The 20,834-nt window shown below is 35.2% G+C and overlaps 1 protein-coding gene across 1 annotated transcript in view; it reads right to left on the bottom strand.

Moving 5' to 3' along the window:
• The window catches only part of LOC129504494 (phospholipid-transporting ATPase IB-like), a 158,885-nt gene that overhangs the window by 33,919 nt on the left and 104,132 nt on the right, over nucleotides 1–20,834 (bottom strand). Inside the window, exons 25-28 of the mRNA XM_055317216.1 lie at nucleotides 17,218–17,401; nucleotides 10,645–10,755; nucleotides 8,254–8,328; nucleotides 2,145–2,267 (exon numbers count right to left, since the gene is read on the bottom strand). Coding sequence (XP_055173191.1) covers nucleotides 2,145–2,267; nucleotides 8,254–8,328; nucleotides 10,645–10,755; nucleotides 17,218–17,401 — 493 coding nt within the window. The remainder of the gene's footprint in view (nucleotides 1–2,144; nucleotides 2,268–8,253; nucleotides 8,329–10,644; nucleotides 10,756–17,217; nucleotides 17,402–20,834) is intronic.

Raw genomic sequence — 20,834 nt, forward strand, 5'->3', positions numbered from 1 at the left:
ATAAGGTTTTGGACAACTTCAAGTGTTTTAATATATGTATAATTGGAAGCAAGAGGAGAGAAGATAAGCCCAAAAAAATATTTGAAAAAACAATGGCTGAAAATTTTCTGTATATGATGTAGACTATAAACTAGGAAACTTTTCTTGTAAAGTACAAAATGGAAAATATTTTATATTTTTGGGGTCCACATGATCTCCATTATAATTACTCAATTCTGCTATTGTGACTGTAAGGTAATTACAGGGAATTTGTAAATGAATGGTTCTGGCTATTTCCGAATAAAACTTTATAAAAGCAGGCAGGAGACTAGATTTGGCCTATAGACCATGGTTTGCTGATCTTACTATAAATCTACAGATCCAAGAAGCTCAAAGAACCCCAACCACAAAAATGATGAAGAAATGAGACATCACAATCAAATTGCTCAAATTTGGTAATAAAGAAAAAATCTTCCAAAAATCCATAAAAATCTTAAACATTTACATACCTAATAACAGTACTTCAAAATACATGAAGCAAAACTGATAGAACTTTAAAGGGATATAGATGAATCCATACTTTCAGTTGGAAATTTTAGTTCCTCTCCATAATTGATAGGATAACAAACAAAATTAATAAGAATGTAGAAATTTGAACACTATGAACTTGACCTAATTTAAACATTCTGTACAAGTAAATATTAAATATTTATAAGATAGACCATATTCTGAGCTGTGAAGCAATATATTTAAAAGGCCTATGTTTTTTCCAAATGTCTATATTTTTTTATTGAAGTATAATTAACATACAATGTTATATTTGTTTCAGGTATACAATGTAAAGATTCAATAATTCTAAACATTACTCAGTGCTTATCATGATAAGCATGCTCTTGATTCTCTTTGTCTATTTCACCTATCCTCCTACCCAACTCTCATCTAGCAATCACCAGTTTGTTCTGTTTTTAAGAGTCTATTTTTTGACTCTTGTTTTGTTATTTGCTTCTTAAATTCTATGTATAAGTGAAAGCATATGGTATTTGTCTTTCTCTAACTTATTTCACTTAGCATTATGTCCTCTAGGTCCATCCATGTTGTTGCAAATGGCAAGATCTCATTCTTTTTATGGCTGAGTAATATTCCATTGTAATATATATAAATCACATCTTCTTTGTCCATTCATCTTTGATGGACACCTGGGTTGCTTCTCTATTTTGGCTATTTCAGATCATGCTGCAATAAATATAGGAGTGCACAGGGATTAATATGTAACCTATGTAAAGAACTTCTACAACTCAACACCAAAATAATAATAATAATAATTAATAATAATATGATTTAAAATGTGCAGAGGACCTGAGTAGACATTTTTCCAAAGAAGACATAACAGATGGCTAACACATCAAAAGATGCTCAACATCACTAATCATCATGGAAATGCAAATTAAAAACACAATGAGATGTCCATTTATACCTGTTAAAATGACTGAAATTAAAAATAAAAGAAATAACAAGTGTTGATGAAAATATAAAGGAACCCTTGTGTACTATTGGTAGGAATGCAAATTGCTACACCCATGGTGGAAAACAATATGGAAGTTCCTCAAAAAATTAAAAACACAATTATCATTGATCTAGTATGGCACTACTGGGTATTTGCCCAAAGAAAACAAAAACACTAATTTGAAAAGATACTTGCAGTATCTGTCTATATTTATTTTAAAGCTTCACTAATGATTGAGATACAGTTAGGTTTACTCTTAGGACCTGTAAAATCCCTTTAATTCTCCTGTTAAATCTCAACTCCATGATCCCAGAAAGAAATCATTCCAAAAGAATCACTCGTCTCATCTAAAAATAGGCTTACGTTCCTCTTTTGTATTTTTCCAGGACTGCCCATTACACAAAATGCCTCTTGAAGCTGCTCAGTGCAGTTGGTTGGACCATACATGGTGCCTTGCTTCTTTTCCTTAAGGCTTCTCTTCCCCACATACTGTTATTTACCCCTCAATTCCCTGGATAAACTAAACTACAAGGTAAATGATTGCACAGGGCTGCATCCCTCGGTTTGTTAATTATTTGTTTAAGCATCAAAAAAAGAAAAGACCAAAGTTAACTCTGGCATTGAGCTGAGATGAAAGACCTGCAATAAATCTCCTGTTTACCTTTGTGTTGAAAGTTTTCCCTGTCTGAGAAACTGTGTAGAGTTGTGGATATGTAAGCAGGCTCTTCTGACTGCAACACTGTTCAAAGATCCCCAGAGTAAAAGGTGGTAATGAAGTGAAAATCTACATAGAAAACAAGGATTTATTAAAAAGAACTTTTAGTCTCTGAGTTAAATAAAATTGTAGCAATGTCAATTTCATGACTTTGATAATGTATTGCAACTATTAAGATATCATTATGGGAGAAGCTGGTTGAAGGATAAACAGAACTATTTTTGCATCTTCTGGTAAGTCTTAAGCTATTTAAAAATAAAAATTATTTACAAAGAAGATTTTAATCAGTCACATAGATTCAAATATTTAACAAATCATGGCTTCATTTTTCTAATTGATTTGATTCAATGGGTTATAACTATGTGCATATTCCTTTATGAGCTTAAAATGAATAATATTTTCTTCTGTTTAATGACCATAAAAATAAATTGAATATCTAGATATTTAAATAATAGGCATAATACTCATCAATGTATCTACCAACAATGACATCTGTATCCCTCATAAGAACCAACTGTTTTATAAGCTAGTTCACTTGCCAGGACTTGGCATGTAGTAGTTATGCAGTAAATAGTGTTGTGAATATTAGATTAAACAAAAATACATTATATAAAAATTCTCTATCTTGATCATTATCAGAAACAAAGAGATGTTTCCTATTCCCTTACTCTTCAAATATTTTGTTAACAATCATTATGGTAGCAACCATATTATATAAAAAATACACTATCCTTTAAAAAGTTCTGGACCTTGTCATGGAGAAAACCTTGTACAGTGATACAATAATATGAGAAAAAGTTTAAAGGGAGAAGTTTAAAAAAGAGAAGGAAGGAAAAAAGAAAGGGAAAAGAAAATGAGAGGAGGAAAATAGCAGGAGAATAAAGTGACATATTTCTGCTCCATTTGGTTTCTGTTCCTATGGCAGGGACTGGTCACAAAGAGCAACGACATGGTGCAAGCTTCAGTGAGCAATTATTTTTCACACCTCTGCTCTTCTTATGTCTGCTTTTGTCTCATTGGCCAAATCAATCACATGACCAAACCCAGAGTCAGTGTGGGTGGGTAAACCAAAAGCTGTGGATACAGAGGGCATGAACAAATTGGGAGACTTTTATTATAACAATGTAACACAACACATGACTTATGTAGATTTTCTAGAATTTTATACAGAATATTGACAACTAAAGTAGGCATTATACTTTGTCAATCTTTTTTTTTTTCTCATTGTACTGGCTAGGACCTACAGATGATGTTGAATAGAAGTGGTGAGAACATACATTCTTCTCCTGTTCTTGATCTTAGGGTAACAGGCTTTGCCATCAGGTATGATGTTAACTGTAGGTTTTTCACTGAAGCACTTTCTCACTGCTCATCAGAAATAAATGGCTGGTGCTGGTGTAGACTAGGGTCCCAGGGCTCATGCAGGTGGTAGGCTGGCTAGGGCACCCAGATGCTGTTCATGAAGGAGAGTTTAAGTCTCTGAATGTTAAGAGTCAATTTACTTAACTTGCCATTTAGTTACATCAATATCTGCTTCATTTCTTTTTTTTTTTAAGATTTTATTTATTTATTCATGAAAGCCTCAGGAAGAGAGAGTAGCAGGCTCCATGCAGGGAGCCTGATGCAGAACTCAATCCCAGGCCTCCAGGACCACACCCTGGGCCAGAGGCAGGGGCTCAACCACTGAGCCACCCAGGCATCCCTGCTTCATTTCATTTTTTTTAACATATTATTTTATATCCTTCAGTAGTATCTTCTATCAAACCCTTCCATTAGAATGGCTATGGAGTAGCAACACTGATTTTTTTTTTTTTTTTTAATTCATGAGAGACAGAGAGAGGCACAGACACAGGCAGAAGTAGAGGGAGAAGCAGGCTCCATTCCCTGAAGGGAGCCTGACGTGGGACTTGATCCCAGGTCTCCGGGACCACACCCTGGGCAGAAGGCAGCACTAAACCGCTGAGCCACCCGGGCTGCTTGGCCCCTGCTTCATTTCTAATTAGTTTCTAATAAGCTATGTTGTTCTTAAATAGTTAGGATTCTAATGTGTTATTAATAAGTTAATGCTTTGTAATTAACAAATATTCATCTTCATCACTGGCCATATTTATTTTTCTGAAGGCTATTATTTCTGTTACTGATATAGCCACTTTGCCTTTTTTTAAAATTACTGTTTACATGATAAATCTTTTTCCATCCTTTTCCTTTTTACCTATCTGTGCCTTTATATTTGAAGTAGGTTTTGATTTTGTTAATCCAAGCTGACAATATCTGCCTTTTAATTGGAAATATTTAGACAACTTGCATTTTGGTGTAATTATAAATGTGGTTGGATTTAAATCTCCCATCTTCCTATTTGTTTCCTATTTGTTGCAGTTAGTCTTACTTTTTACCTTATTTCCTGACTTCTTTTGAAGTAACTGAATATTAAGATTTTATCTCCATTATTGGTTCATTAGCCATAACTTTCAGGGTTTTAGTTGTTCTTTAAGGTTTATAGTATACATATGCAATGTTTCACAAAATTCAAATAGTACACCCCCCAATCCCTCCTCTCATTCTTTGTGCTATAGTTATCATACATTTCTATATCATACATTTTAATTCTAAATTAATGACAAATCCCAGAATACATTATTAATTTTGCTTTAAACAGTTATTTGTCATCATGAGTGAATATGAGGAGAAGTGGGTAAGTCTCTTATTAATTCCCACATAGTTAACATTTCCCTTCTTTATTTCTTTGGATAGATCCAAATATTATCCCAGTATATTTTTTCTTTTGTTTGAGGCACTTCCTTTAATATTTCAGGTATTACATGTCTTCTGGTGATGAATTTTCTATTTTCTTGGTTTATTTTCCAAAAGACATTTTTGCCGGACATAGAGTTTTGGGTTAATGGACTTTTTTCTTTCAGATCTTTAAAGACATTCCATTTTCTTCTGTCCTGCAAGGTTTTGAATGAGGAATCTGCTTTTATTCCTACATTTATTTTCCATGCATAATATTTATTTGATTGATTTCAAGATTATTCTCTTGGTCACTGATTTTCAGCCATTTGGTTGTGTGTTTTTCTGATTTTTCTCTGTGCTTCTGTAATTGCTGTTTTCATATTTACTGATACTATTTCTGAAGTTTCTAATTTGCTCTTAATCCCATCCAGAAAAACGTCCATTTCCTATTTGTATTTTTCATCATAAGGTTTGATTTGGTTCTTTTCTATATCTTCTGTTTCTCCCCTCATTATGTTCCTTTATATTCCTGCACATTTGTCTTCCTTTATATTCTTGCACATTTATAAGATTTAAAATACCTGTTTTAAGTCCTTATCTACTAATTCCATCATCTTTATAATTTATATATCTACTCTCATTGACTTATTTTTCACATTATGGATCTTATTTTCCTATTTTTGCATGACTGAGAACTTTTGTTGGATGTACAACTTGGAATTCTGTGTTGTTGAATACTTAATTTTGTTCTTTAAATATTGTTTGCCTGTGTCCTGATTTGCAGGTAACTAACTTGCAAATTAGTTTGATTTTTTTTTAGAGCTGCTTTTAAGTTTTGTTATGATGGGCACAGAATAGTGTTTATTATAGGTCTAATTTATCCCCGTTTTTAAAAGTGTGACTTAAGTTTTCCCAATATTATGTGTAACTAGTTATCCCTAGCCCTGAATAAGCTCCAATAATTCATCCTACTGCATTCTGGTAGTTCTTTCCCTAGCTTTGGGTAGATTTTTCTCATGTATATACAGACCAGAACATATAGATCTCCAGAGTCACTCATTCATTCTCTCTCTCAGTATGGTTCCTTCTTTGGCATTCCAGCTACCATGGCCCACTGAGCTCCAACTTCTGTGTCTTTAATTCATTAAGACACCTGGGCTTTCTTTTGGATCCATCTTCCTGTAACTGTGGCCTGGAAATAGGACTTCTCTCAAGGATCACCGCCATGGGCAGCCTGATGTTTAATGTTTGAAAACTATTGTACTATATATTTTTTCTGACATTGTAGGTATTTCTGGTAGGAGGGTAATTCCTGTAGCAGTTAGTCATCCGTAGGTAGAGCAGAAATAATATATAACCTTCAGAAACAGTATGACAACCTATTTAAATGTAGTTATTTTTTAATAAATTTATTTTTTTATTGGTGTTCAATTTATCAACATACAGAATAACACCCAGTGCTCATCCTGTCAAGTGCCCACCTCAGTGCCTGCCACCCAGTCACCCCCACCCCCGCCCCCCTCCCCTTCCACCACCCCTAGTTCGTTTCCCAGAGTTAGGAGTCTTTCATGTTCTGTCTCCCTTTCTGATATTTCCCACTTATTTTTTCTCCTTTTCCCTTTATTCCCTTTCACTATTTTTTATATTCCCCAAATGAATGAGACCATATAACTTTTGTCCTTCTCCTATTGACTTATTTCACTCAGCATAATACCCTCCAGTTCCATCCACGTCAAAGCAAATGGTGGGTATTTGTCGTTTCTAATGGCTGAGTAAATGTAGTTATTAAATAAGAAATCTAGCTCTCTTATTGCCAGTAACTATTTGAAATGTCCTAGGCTCTATCTTTTTCCCATCTGTAAAATATATACATAATTAGATAAGATTTAATAAGTCAATGGATATTAATGTCATCATATACTATCCTAAAATATCCACAATTTTAAGTTTCCCACTAGCCCTCATTTACTGCTTATTTTAAAAAGCCAGTCTCTGAGCTCCCCTTTATTATAATTTTTAAAGATTTCATTTATCTATTCATGAGAGACACACAGAGAGAGGCAGAGACATAGGCAGAGGGAGAAGCAGGATCCCTGCAGGAAGCCTGATGCAGGACTCGATCCCAGGACTCTGGGATCACACTCTGAGCTGAAGGCAGATGCTCAACCACTGAGCCACCCAGGTGCTCTCCTTTATTTAAAAGAAAAAAAAAAGGATTCCAATGACCAATATCTGTGGCCTATGCATTCACAGTGAATTTTCTCACATGGAGGAGAGACTCTGCCACCCTAGTCTGTAATGAAACTCTAAAAAAAATATTGAGTATTGTCATCTGTGACCAAAAGCCTGGTAGAGACAAATATGTATATGACCTCAGGTTCACTGGTATAATGCTCTAGCCAAATACGTTTAGAATTGACTTGCACACAACTATAACTATTCATAGCACTAGACATTTTTGTATTATTGGACACTCAATGACTTCTGTCTGAGGACTTCTGTCTATGCTGTTTCAGAATTCAAGCTCCTAGAAGACAGAATTTTAGAGATTAAAGCACAGGGTATCTAGATTGTAATATGCTATGATAATGGAGTACAAAAGAAAGGCCATGTAATAGTCACTGGGAGCAAAATTTTTATGCTAGGTTTCCCTAACCTCTCATTTTTAAAGTAGAATAATAAACAAGAAAAACAAAACAAAAATCTAAAGAGTGAATTAAAAGGCCACTTAACAATACTGTTATTTTTAGTTTTTTAATTTAAAATGAGTTAAGTGATAGTATGGGATTGTTTAGTTTCAGAAAATTCTGTTTATTTATTTATTATATTTATTATTGATTATAGGACTTCATACCAAAATTCATCATTTCCTACAAACATAGGGTGAAATATTTACAAAAGGACAAATTTTCCACCAGGAGGTTTAAAAGGCCAGGAAATTACCCACATTTACAGAGGTAGATAAATATTAATTATGTGTATTAAATGGACTGGGTAGAGGTAGAGTTCAATAATAATTACTTGGCTTAAAAGCCTGAAAACATTGTACAGGCATATAGTAAGGAGATTTTGGATGTATTATCAAAATACACTGCATACAAATTTATTGTAGTTGCTGTAGAATGATCTCCTATGATTGAAACCATGTGTGGAGAGTATGGGCTTCTGCAAGATGTGTCACAGCAACAAAGGCTCTAAAGATGTATCTGTGCTGCCTGCTGTGTATACAGATGATTGACTTAGATACACGTCCCAGACATAAATAATAAAGAAATGTCACTGAAGTTCTGTATGCTATCAGATAGAGACTGAGAATGCTTACCACATTGTACAAGCTAATGCACCAATGTTCAAATATAATCTGGCCAGAAAATCCATTAACAAAGGCAAACCAAAGCTGAAAGAAAAGAAAGTTCAAGAAGTTTTATATCAATATTGACCTAAATGTTTCCATTCACTGAAGTACTTAAAATATTGTACTTTATCATTCTTTTTTTATGTCATCAAATGGGATTTTGCCAAAATGTAAATAAAATCAAGCTTGAGTATTTGAGCTTAGCAGAAAGCCATCTGTTTATTTTAGAATTTTTATTTCATTCTCTATCAAAAAAATAATTTCAATGAAATATTTAGATCTAACTGTCCAATAATGCATTGTATCGTAAAGAATGATATTGAACTGTAAAGGTTCAGAATGATTTTGTCCATGGCTTCAGCAAATTGTACCGTCTGCAACTAATAACATTTGTAACTGACCCAGCCAAAAAAAGGAGAACTCCTAATTCAAAAAGACCTATGCTCCTCTATGTTTATTGTAAGATTATTTACAATAGCAAAAATGTGGAAGCAACCCAAGTGTTCAGAATAGATGAATGGATAAAGAAGAGGTGGTATATATATCCAATGAAATATTGCTCAACCATAAAAAAGCATGTGATTTCGCCATTTGTAACAACATGGATGGATTTAGAGGATATTCCTCTTTGATGTGAGTTTGTGTTATGTAACTTTTTGGGAAGAGTTTGAGAAAGATTAGTGTTAATTCTTCCTTGAATGATTGGTATAATTTGACAGGGAGGTGTTGATTACTGATCTAATTTCTTTCCTATTTATTATAGTCTGTTCATATTCTCTATTTCTTATTTGCTCAATTGATTTTTGACAAATGTGGAAAATCAATTTAATGGAAGGATAACTTTTTCATCAAATAGTACTGAAGTAATCAAATTGCCATGGACAAAATAATTAGACAGTCTAAACCCTCCACTGTACACAAAAATTAACTGAAAATGGATCATGACATTAAGTGTAGAGTACAAGACTTTTAGAAAACTACATGGAGGAAAATCTTTGGAATCTAGAGCTAGGAAAAGAGTTTTTTGACATAGAACCAAAAGCATAATCCACAAAAGGAAAATTTATAAATTGGACCACATCAAAATTAAAAACTTTTGTACTCTGAAAGACTCTATTAAGATGACAAAACAACATGATACAGACTGGAAGAAAATATTTGCAAAGATGCCAGAGGACTAACATCTAAAATATGTGAACTCTCAAAAACAATTCAATTAGAAAATGGACAAAAAATATGAAGACACATTTCAATGAAGAAGATATGAAGATAGCGAATAGGTACATTAGAAGATGTTCATTAGCTCCCATAGAAATGCATTTAAAACCACAATGACATATCACTACCCATCTGTCAGAATGGCTAAAAACATAGTGATAACATCAAATGCTGGTAAAGACCCACAGAAACAAGATTAACAGATGCTTTGCTGATGGGAATTAAAAATGGTAAAGTCACTCTGGAAAATAGTTGGGAATTTCTTTTAAAACTAAACACGCATTTACCATATGATCCAGCAATTGTACTCTTGGACAGTTGTCCTAAATAAATGAAAACTTGTGTTTGCACAAAACCTATATACAAATGCTCTTAAACAGGTTGATGCTAAAGGTTATGGTAAGAGAACAAATGATCCAGGGAACAACTTGTATCAATCTCAAGGGAATTATTCTGACCGAAAAAATGCAATCTCAAACAGTTATATACTAGACGATTCTACTTTTATAATATTCCTGAAAGAACAAAATTATAAGGATAGGGAACAGATTAGTCAGTCAGGGATTAAGGGTGGATGTGGATGTAAGGGGCAGCATGAGTGGGATCCTTGTGATGGAACAGATCTGTATCATTGGGGAAGGATTGAGGAGGGAAACAGGGCTCTGTCTCCATTTCTGTGGTGTTTATATCAACCTACACTTGGATAAAAATACATAGAATCACACACACAAGTATGTGTAAAGCTGGTGAAATATGAATAAATTCTTCTGGTTATATCCTGCTGTTGATATTGTCCTGGATTATTCAAGGTGGAGTTTCGGTAAAATTGGGTGAATGTTTCACGGGACCTCCTAAAAATATTTGTTGTAACTTCTTGTGAATCTATAATTATTTCAAAGTAAAATATTTAAACATATATTTCCATAGCCAAATTAAAGGTTTACACAGGTATTTTTTAAGTCAGTTTGGTAGTTAGAAGATTCAAATTTACTAAATAACTTTGGGTGAATACCTAAAGCAGTTTTATGTAATTTTAATTTAAATGACACAAAGTTGGCCAAGAAACCCCCTAGACTACCAAGCCTGATGTCAAAGAAAGATCTAACTTTTCCATGAAAGAAAGCGTATCTCTTTTCTTACCTCAATAATGTATAACACTACATTTTTGTAGAAACAATACAAAATGCATTTTGTTACTCGAAAATAATTCCAAGCTCCATGAACCAACAGAAGCTTCTCCAAGTAGCTAAACTAAAAGAAACAACAGTCAGTGCAAGTTCAAATGAACCTATCATTTAGTAACAAAACCCACAAAATGTCATTTTCTCTGCATTTCACACCTTAGAGTTCCCACTCTAGAATAATACAACACAGAAGGAAGCAGAATGAAACCAGTTTTGCAGACAACCTGACAGTTCTCTAGAAAGAAAATGTTTAAAAAGCTTTATGAAATTAACTTCTCTTATCACTTAAAAAAAACCCTTTTTTAACATCACATTTTTTTTGCCCAGTAAATACTGCTTGGATTTTCACTTGGAATAATCAAGGCTTTTTTTTTTTTTTAGAAGCAAATTTTTTTTAATTTTTATTTATTTATGATAGTCACACACACAGAGAGAGAGAGAGGCAGAGACATAGGCAGAGGGAGAAGCAGGCTCCATGCACCGGGAGCCCGACATGGGATTCGATTCCGGGTCTCCAGGATCGCGCCCTGGGCCAAAGGCAGGCGCCAAACCGCTGCGCCACCCAGGGATCCCAATATTCAAGGCTTTTAATCTGATAGTCACCTAGGACTTTAATCATAGTAATGGGACAGAATTATTTAATGAAAGGAACATACTATTAAAAACAAAAACTCAGGGCAGCCTGGGTGGCTCAGCGGTTTAGTGCCACCTTCCTCCCAGGGGGTGATCCTGGAGACCCGGAATCAAGTCCCACATCAGGCTCCCTGCATGGAGCCTGCTTCTCCCTCTGCCTGTGTCTCTGCCTCTCTCTCTCTCTCTCTCTCTCTCTCGTGTCTCTCATGAATAAATAAAATCTTAAAAAAAAAAAAAAACAAGAACTCAGGCTAAATCACTCATCTTTTTTTAATTTCCGATCAAGTATAAGTAATTATGTCTTATAGGAATCAGTTCCCCACTTCCTATAATAAATAAAAAGTTAAAAGTGAACGTTACATGCAGCCTCTGCAGTGTAGATGAGCCTCCTTACCCTCATCTACATACATACTTTCATAGCAGTTATCATGTAACAAATGATAGACATTACTGTATATTTTTGTTTCCCACAATGAAAACTCCATGGGAGTAGGTCTCATTGTTTATGATGAATCCTAAACACCCAGAAACATGAATAGAATTTGATATTCACTCAATGAACATTTTTTTGAATAAGTGGCTATTTAGGAGTGTCATCCCACAAAATGAAGTAATTCAGTCATTGAAAGACTCCTAGAATTTAGTACTCACTTGAAAATGACACAAATTGATACATATGAAAAAAATTTCAACTTTCAAAAAAGGAGCATTTAAGATTTTGGACCATAAGGGAGCAGAATGTGGAAGAAGATGCTCAATCATAAAATGCAGAGCTAAACAAAAAAATAAGTGAATTAAAGAAAGGAGTCACTAAAGACAACATTCCTCTTGCCTCAGTTTTAGCTTTGTAGTAGTTTAAAGTCAGAGTTCCATTTCTTGGGATGATTCTAAAATATTAAGAAATTTGGGAAGAAGGATGTGAATAATTTGCACTTTTCAGAGAATAAAGTGATCCATAATAAACATTATAGGTAGAATGTCATACTGATATCCTCTTAGAAGGTGAGGTGCATTGCCCAGGAAGAGCAAAAGTAAAAGGCATCTGTTTGACCACTGCTGCAGAATGCATACAAAAGACTGGTAGTACGTGGGGCAGCAATGGGCAAATTTCCACTTATAGTTCTGGGGATAAGATTCATTCTGGAAAAAGTATAAAATGGCACGCATCATGTCAGAATACCTCTGCCCTCTCTGCGGTCAAAGCTGCTCTTGGGTCAAAGTAAGATGGAGGGAAAAACAAAAAACAAAACAAAAAAAACCAGTGGGGCGCCAAGTATTATCATTGACATGAAAGAGCCTTTTAATGGGGGCCTGAGCATGAATCAAATTAATCTCCTCCATTAGTCTTGGTGTGGCACTTTAGGGTTGGGTGGAAGGAAGAAAAGAAAACTTGGAAGGTCCAATCCAAGATGGTGTCACAGGAAGACCTTCAACTGACCTCCTTCATAGACACACCATATTTACACTTATTTACATAGGAATTCCTCCTGAGGGCTAACTGAATAGCTTCTGCACAACAAAAGATGGAGACTCAGTAACAGAAAGAATCCCCACCCAGGACACTGCAAACTTCAGTAGGGAGGAACAGGAGTTCTTAGGGACAATGAGTAGATTCCTCTGCCTTGGGGCACAGAAAAAAAGGCACAGTCTGAAAGGGCAACTAGAATATAAAGGAACCAACCCTAGAACATTCCCAAATAGCAGAGGAATGCCCTAGAACTCTCTCCAGGTTGGAGGAGCTAATGAGTACCATGGTTTGTGTTCTCCCTCTACCTTGATAGTTACCAACAGGAACAAGGTCTGGGTGGCATAGGCAGCCTGCCACCTCAGCAAGCTCTAGGCCACTGGCCCATTCCAGCCCCAGATACCAAAAAACCCTCCTAAACAAACAAAAAACAAACAAACAAAAACCCCACAGTTTAAAAGAGCAACTAGAATATAAAAGATCCAGCCCTGGAATTCCACCAAATGGCAGGGCAGCTGCTGGAACTCATTTTAGGTTGAAGGGGCTGGCAAGCACCACTGTTTGCACTCCTCTCCCCCTTGATGACACAAACAGGAGCAGAGTTCAGGTGCCCTAGCCATCTATCCGACCTGCCACCTGAGTGAGTCCTGGGCACCTAGCCTAGAGTAGCCCCAGACACTTTGGGCCACAGGATTTTAAAATGAAGATGGGTTAAGGGATCTCTTAGACAATATCAAAGGAAGTAACTGTGGAGGCCAAGAAAAATTAAGGCCATTCCACCTAAAGTTTAGCATTAGCACAAGTACAGCCATCTTAGGCCCCTGTGAGTAAGAGCTGAACTTTACAGGAAAAAACTGCAGAATGTCCTCAATGTCCTTGGTGGGGAATCCCATATCAGAAAGACAACAGAGCCCACACAGCCCGCCCGCCCGTGGTAGAAAGTCCCATATAAGAATGAGAACAAAGCTCAATGCCCTTAGGCCCCATATCAGAATGTAAACAGAACTTCAGAAATCCCTCCACCCCTTCTGAAAATCCCCTAGACCAGCCTATAAAAAACCCAGCTGTAACCCACTTCGGGGTCCAAGTCCCTGCTCCCCTGTGTCGGGTATACTTGGACCCAAGCTCGAGCTTGTAAATAAACCCTCATGTGTTTGCATCAGTGTCGGCTCCTTGGTGGTTTCTCGGATTCGCAATCTTGGGCACAACAGTAACATTCACATTATACAGGTCTCAGAGGGAGAAGAGAGTAAGGGGCAGGTAAGTTTATCTGAAGAAATAATAACTGAAAGCTTCCCTAACATAGGAAGGGAAACATATCCAGATTCAGGAAGCACAGAGAGAGAGAGAAAAAAAAAATCTTTTACACAGCAAAGGAAACCATCAATAAAATGAAAAGGCAGAGAAGACATTTGAAAGTGACACATTTGATAAGAGGTTAATATTCAAAATATATAATGAAGCTATTCAACTAAGTGCCTGAAAACTGCAAGTAATCCAATTAAAAATGGGCAGAGGTGAGGAGGATGAGTTTAATGGGTGATCGGGATTAGGGAGTACACTTGTGATGATGGGCATTGGATGGAAGTGTTGAATTACTATATTGTACACCTGAGGCTAATATTATACTAATATTAACTAACTGGAAGTTAAATAAAAACTTAAAAAAATAAAAACTTTAAAAAATGAGGAGAGGACATGAATAGATATTTTTCCAAAGAAGATACATAGATAGCAAGCAAAAATATGAAAAGATTCTCTTTCTCTTTTTTTTTTTTTTTAGTAAAGATTTTATTTATTTGACAGAGAGAGTGAGCAAGCAAGCAGGGGAAGAGGTAGGCAGAGAGAGAGGGAGAAGGAAGCTCCCTGAGGGAGCCCTTGTGGAGCTAAGCCAAAGGCAGACATCAAGCAACTGAGCCACCCAGGCGCCCCATATAAAAAGATTCTCAACATCACTAATCATCAGGGAAATGCAGATAAAAACCACAATGAGATATCACCTCACACCTGTCAGAATGGCTAGAATCAAAAAGATAGATACCACATGTTGGTGAGGCTGTAGAAAAAAGGAACCCTTTTACACTTTTGTGGGAATACAAACTGGTGCAGCCACTGAGGAAAACAGTGTGGAGGTTCCTTGATATTAAAAATAAAAATACCAAATAATCTTGTAATTCCACTGCTGTGTATTTACCCAAAGAAAACAAAAACACTAACTTGAAAAGCTATATATATATATATATATATATATATATATATGTATATGTATATATATATATATATATATATATACCTTTATGTTTACTGAGGCATTACTGACAATAGCCAAGATACGCAAGCAACTTCAGTGTCCATCAATAGATGAATGGATAAAGAAGATGTGGTGGAGGGGGGATGTATAATGGAATATTAGCCATAAAAAAAGGATGAAACCTTGCCATTTGTGAAAACATAAATGGACCTAATAGGTATTGTGCAAAGTAAAATAAGCCCAAAAGAAAAAGGTAAGTGCCTTATGATTTCACTTATAACGTGGAATCTAAAAAACTAGACCAAAAAATAAAACCCCAGAAATATTTCCCTGGATCCCCAGAACACCTGATACTGGCCAGGGTGATGTGTCTATAATGTTGAATAGTTCAAGACTTATGTCACATAAAACTGCTGAGATCACTGGAAGCATGTGTCCCAATAGCATGTAGCAGTTTAGGACAGGATCAGGTGAATTTGATGTGGTCATTTCCTTGTTTACACACACAGGTGCTTTGATCATAGTTTACTGACACCCCATCCCAGATACTCTAGCATCCTTAGTTTTCCCTGCTATAAAACCAGAACAGTTCATCTATGAGTGAGAACAAGGTTTTCAGAATGGATCTGATTCAAACACTTGAATCATATGCTCTTCATCTATGCTGTAGAATCCTAGGAATCCATTTTGTTACCACTCTAGTTTCAGGCATCTGTTTACATGTGGACAGGGTACTAAAACATCTACCCTCTCAGAGACAGCTACCGTAAGAATAGCCCCAGCAGGGATGACCTATTCAGAGTATGGGATTATACCTCAGGAGCTGTTCAAGAAATACAAGTGGCTCCTGAATTCAGCAAGAGTGAAAAGTGTTATTGTTAGTTACTCAACTGTGATGAAAATACTATATCCATTAAGAGCTGATCTTAAACTATTGATTAAAATACTATATTCTTCAAAAGTCAAACTGTCAATATATAGAAGGAGGAGATATTCTTGTTAAACATCCTAGGATATTTTATGAATATGCAGAGGATGTAAATCACAGGCCACACTCTACTTAAATACCTTCCAATAAATGGTACAGCCACTGTGGAAGGCAGTTTGGAAGTTTCTTACAAAACTGAACATATTTTTATGCTTTCACTATATGATCTAGTGATTACACTCCTTGGTATAAACCCAAAGGAGTTGAAAGCTGATGTCCACACAAAAAACCTGCACGTGGATATTTATAGCAGCTTTATTAATAATTGCCCACACTTGGAAATAACCAAGATGTTTTTCAGTAGGTGAATGGATAAAGTATTGTACATCCAGAAAGTGGAATATTTTTCATCACTAAATAGAAATGAGTTGCCCGGCCATAAAAGACATGGAGGACACTTAAATGCCTATTACTTAGTGAAAGAAGCCAGCTTGAAAAGTCTACATACTGTATGAATAGGACATTCTGGAAAAGGCAAAACTAAGGAGATAGTACAAAAATAGTGGTTTCCAAGGCTTTGTGATTGGAGGGAATAATGAATAGGCAGAGTGCAAAGAATTTTTAAGGCAGTGAAACTACTCTATATGATACTATGATGGTGGATACTTGTCATTACACATTTCTCCAAACCCTTAGAATGTATAATCCCCTAATGTAAACTCTGGACTTTGGGTGATGATGATAATGTGTCAATGTGGGTTCATCAGTTATAACAAATATACTGCTCTGGTAGGGGATGTTGATAATGGGGGAGTTTTTGGGGGAGGGTAGGGAATATATCGGAACTCTATATATTTTCTCCTCAATTTTGTTGTGAAGCTATAACTGCTCTAAAATATACAGTATTTTTTTTAAATGCATGCCTAGAGGCAATGCCTACTTAAAAAAAAACTGGAAATGGAGAGATTACAAGTCCAGGAAATCTTATTTGAGAGACACCATAAAGCAAAGTACATATTACAGTTTGATGAGACTGGAGATTTAGAGATTATATTAGCAGAGCTATAGATTCTTGATGGCATCAGTATGACCAACTCCATAACTGCTCAAGGAAAACTTTTGCTGTAAAGTGCATGAGGACAAAACTAAAGAAAATCCCTAACATGCTGGTAGTTTCATATGAAAACTAACAAGTGGGGTAGGTCTCAGGGATGGACTCGCGGTATTCAATGCTCATGCCTGCACTACTGACCTGTGCAATGGAATAATCTGAGTTGTTAGCAGCCTGCATGCCTTCATTCCCACTGATTCCCACACCCACATGGGCCATCTGGATCATTCCAACATCGTTGGCACCATCCCCAATGGCGAGGGTGATAGCCCCTACATGCTTCTTAACTAGGTACACAATTTCTGCCTTCTGGAGGGGAGATAACCTGAAAAAGAAGACAGAAACCACCACTCTTTTAGTGCTTTGTTTTTGTTCATTTTACTTCACCTTTAATCTACACATAACCACCTTTAAATGGTAGTTACTAGTAAATTTCCCAATGCACTATTTACACTTGTTACATACGTAAAAACATTCCACCCACTAATCTGAAAGAACAGATGAATAAACAAGCAAAAAGCAGAATCAGAACTATAAATATGAAGAACAAACTGATGGCTGTTGGAGGGGAAGAGGATGGAGGCATGCACAAAATGGGTGAAGAGGACTTAGAGATACAGGCTTCCAGTTATGGAGTGAATAAAACATGGGAATAAAAGGTACTACATAAGGAATATAGTCAATGTTATTATAATAGTGTTGTATGGTGACAGATGGGAGCTACACTTGCAGTGAGCATAGCATAACATATAGAGATGTACAATCACTATTTTATATTTCTGAAACTAACGATGTGTCAACTATACTCAATTTTTAAAAAAAAGTTCCCTCCCACCCTCAACCAAAATAAAAAGAAAAGCAAAGAAACCATGAAGTAACTTCTTAAACATCCCAAAAGAAATATACAATATCAGTTGCCCAGTTTACATGGAGATAAACTCTTCAATTTGCCTTTCCCTCTATCACTTCCTGTTGTCTAACACTGGCCTGCTATATTAATTTTTATCATCTACCTAAATGAGAGCAAGAAGTGAAGATTTTTGAAACTATATGAAGGCATTTATCCAAAGGATAGCCTGTAGAGTAGCCTATGAAAATCTACCCTCAAGTGAACTTGAAAAATACCAAGATATATAAAACCATGAAGATATCAGTCAGGAGAGTCTGTGGTAACAAAAACAAAAGCTAAGTGATGTAACATAACAAATGCTTGTTTCTTTCTGTGGTATGTGTCCAACACAGATGAGGATACTGTTGATCCTTATTTTCCCTCAGATAAGCTACAAAAGCAAATTTTTAAATATTTCAGGCTAGCCAACCCTGTCTACACAAAATATTTACAGATATCCTAAGGAAAAAGACCAAAAGTTTTATCTCTTACTCATCATTTACTAATGAAGCATTCATTCACTAAATAATTGAATACACACTTCTATCCAAAACGACAAGGGACACACAAAGGTTTTATTTTCTAGTAATCAAATGATCATCCCCTTCCCACAAAACAGATCCTAAAAACTAATTTAAATTTAAGGCTTTCAAATTTTAGGTGAGATTATTAGAAACTGGAGAGGTTTCCTTGACACATTCCAACTTTTAAAACAGAAGCACAGATAGAAAAACTTTTGCTTCATAGTGAAGAAAATATAATGAGTTAACATTACTATATTGTAGTTATAGTATGAAAAGTCATTGCAATAGAGGATGTTCCAGAAACTATTTGTAATTTCATTTCAATCAAGAGATGTTGGTTGTTTTGCTGGAATGCCCACAATGACAATAACTTCATCATTTAGTCTGGCAACTACTTTTAAATTCAGACTGATATTTGTGGAAAAATGAAAAACTATCTCATATTAATCCCAAATTAGACTCTTCATACTTTCAAATCTTAATTCTATCCTCTGGGCAAAACAAGCTCTCCAAATATGAGAAGAGAACTATCAGGTGCCCACTAAACCTTTTTCTCCCCTTGCTAAACATCCTTGGGTGCTTCTGTCCTTTGGTAAATGTGGTTCTGGGCCTTTCACCAAAGCTCCAAATCAGTTCTGACCAGTTAATAATAGAAATGGATCATCACTATACTGATTTTGGATCCTCCCCGCCCATATATGAAAATAAATCCTAAAATAATATTAGTCTTTTATAACCATCTGTTAACTGACCTTCAATTAATAAAACACTTTAGGTCATGTGTCCATGTGTAGGCATTAAGCCAGATTTCCCTAATCCTGGAATTTTAGGGTTATATCCAATTGATAGTATTTACATTCATGTCTGGCAAAGTTCATCATTTCATTCTATTGGCTGAAACAACACAGAAGTCCCATAGCCATCTATTCACTAAAATTGAAAGGGGAGAAGTCTACTTAGGGTAGGAAAAAAATAAATATGCTCTTTCAAAGCATAAAAGTGATAAGAAAACACAGCCCTAAAACACAGTTTTAGGAATTCAGAACAGACATTAAACAGCTAATTTCTATTCTTCTCATCCAAATGGACATTTTTACCTTCCAAAAATAGTATTTCACATGTCAACTCTCATTGTGATTTATAATCTATAACATGGAACCAAATAACAAATTCAATAATAATTTAGAAAGAATACATAATATATTATAATCCTTAAAACTAATTATTGAGTCACATTTGACTTAATGTAAAAATTGCAGTACGCTTGTCATTTATTTTCATGGATTAAAAATATACAAGGATAAGTAACACACAAAGATAAGTAAACCAATTGACTGGAATAATGTCACGGTTTTCCCATGGGCACATACTATTGACTTCCTTATCAATATAATCAGTGTGAGGAATAAAAAATAAAATGGTTTCCACTCAAAATTTGGGTTACATAGGTGATGAGTATTAGGTAGTGTACTTGTGATGATCACCAGGTAATGTACAGGACTGTTGAATCACTATGTTGTACATCTGAAACTAATATTACCCTGTATGTTAACAAACTAGAATTTAAATAAAAGCTTTTTAAAAATTATAAAATAAGTTCAACATATAGTATGGCATAGATATATTCTTGGATTTATAAGCAAGCTTTCTTGCTATGTTTGTGTTTTGAATTTGCTGAGTAAGCTACTTAAAGGTAATCTCATATTCATGTATTATTCTTCATTCAAGAAATATTTATGTCCCTAAAATGAGCTAGGCACAATTCTTGAAACAGATGATAGAGGAGAAGATAAAATATATAAACATCCCTGCCTTCATGAAGTTTACATTGCAGTAGAGAGGAGACAGACAATAAACTGAGTAAGTAAAACAAAAATTATGGCCATACAGTGATAAGAAATTTGGGGAAAAAAAGTCTACAATTTCATAATTGACTTTTAAAAATTAATTTTTCTCTTTTAATTATGTTCCCCCAAGTACCAATGATTAAGAAATTATAACCAATACTATATGACACTCTCCAAGTATCTAAACTTTTATTTCTAAATGACATCCAAATTGTTCATCAAAATTTTAAGAAAACTTTCTATACCTTTTAATGGTTATAAGGACATTGGGAAATTTCCTTCAGCGAGAAAACAAGTATAAAACTGGAAAAAAATGATTAAAAACAAACATTTCAGCTCACCAGAAAATGACCAAAAGTGGAAAAGAACTAGAGACATGTTCATTCATGAAAAGATGTTACTGTATCAGCTAAGTGCAGCAAGTTTGTGACCTTCTTTCCTGGAGGTGTTCATATTCCCCTAACCTGGGAGTGTGGCAAGAATCTGCAGATTTGAGAC

The sequence above is a fragment of the Nyctereutes procyonoides genome, unplaced genomic scaffold (genome assembly GCF_905146905.1).
Source record: "Nyctereutes procyonoides isolate TBG_1078 unplaced genomic scaffold, NYPRO_anot_genome, whole genome shotgun sequence".
Taxonomy (NCBI): domain Eukaryota; kingdom Metazoa; phylum Chordata; class Mammalia; order Carnivora; family Canidae; genus Nyctereutes; species Nyctereutes procyonoides.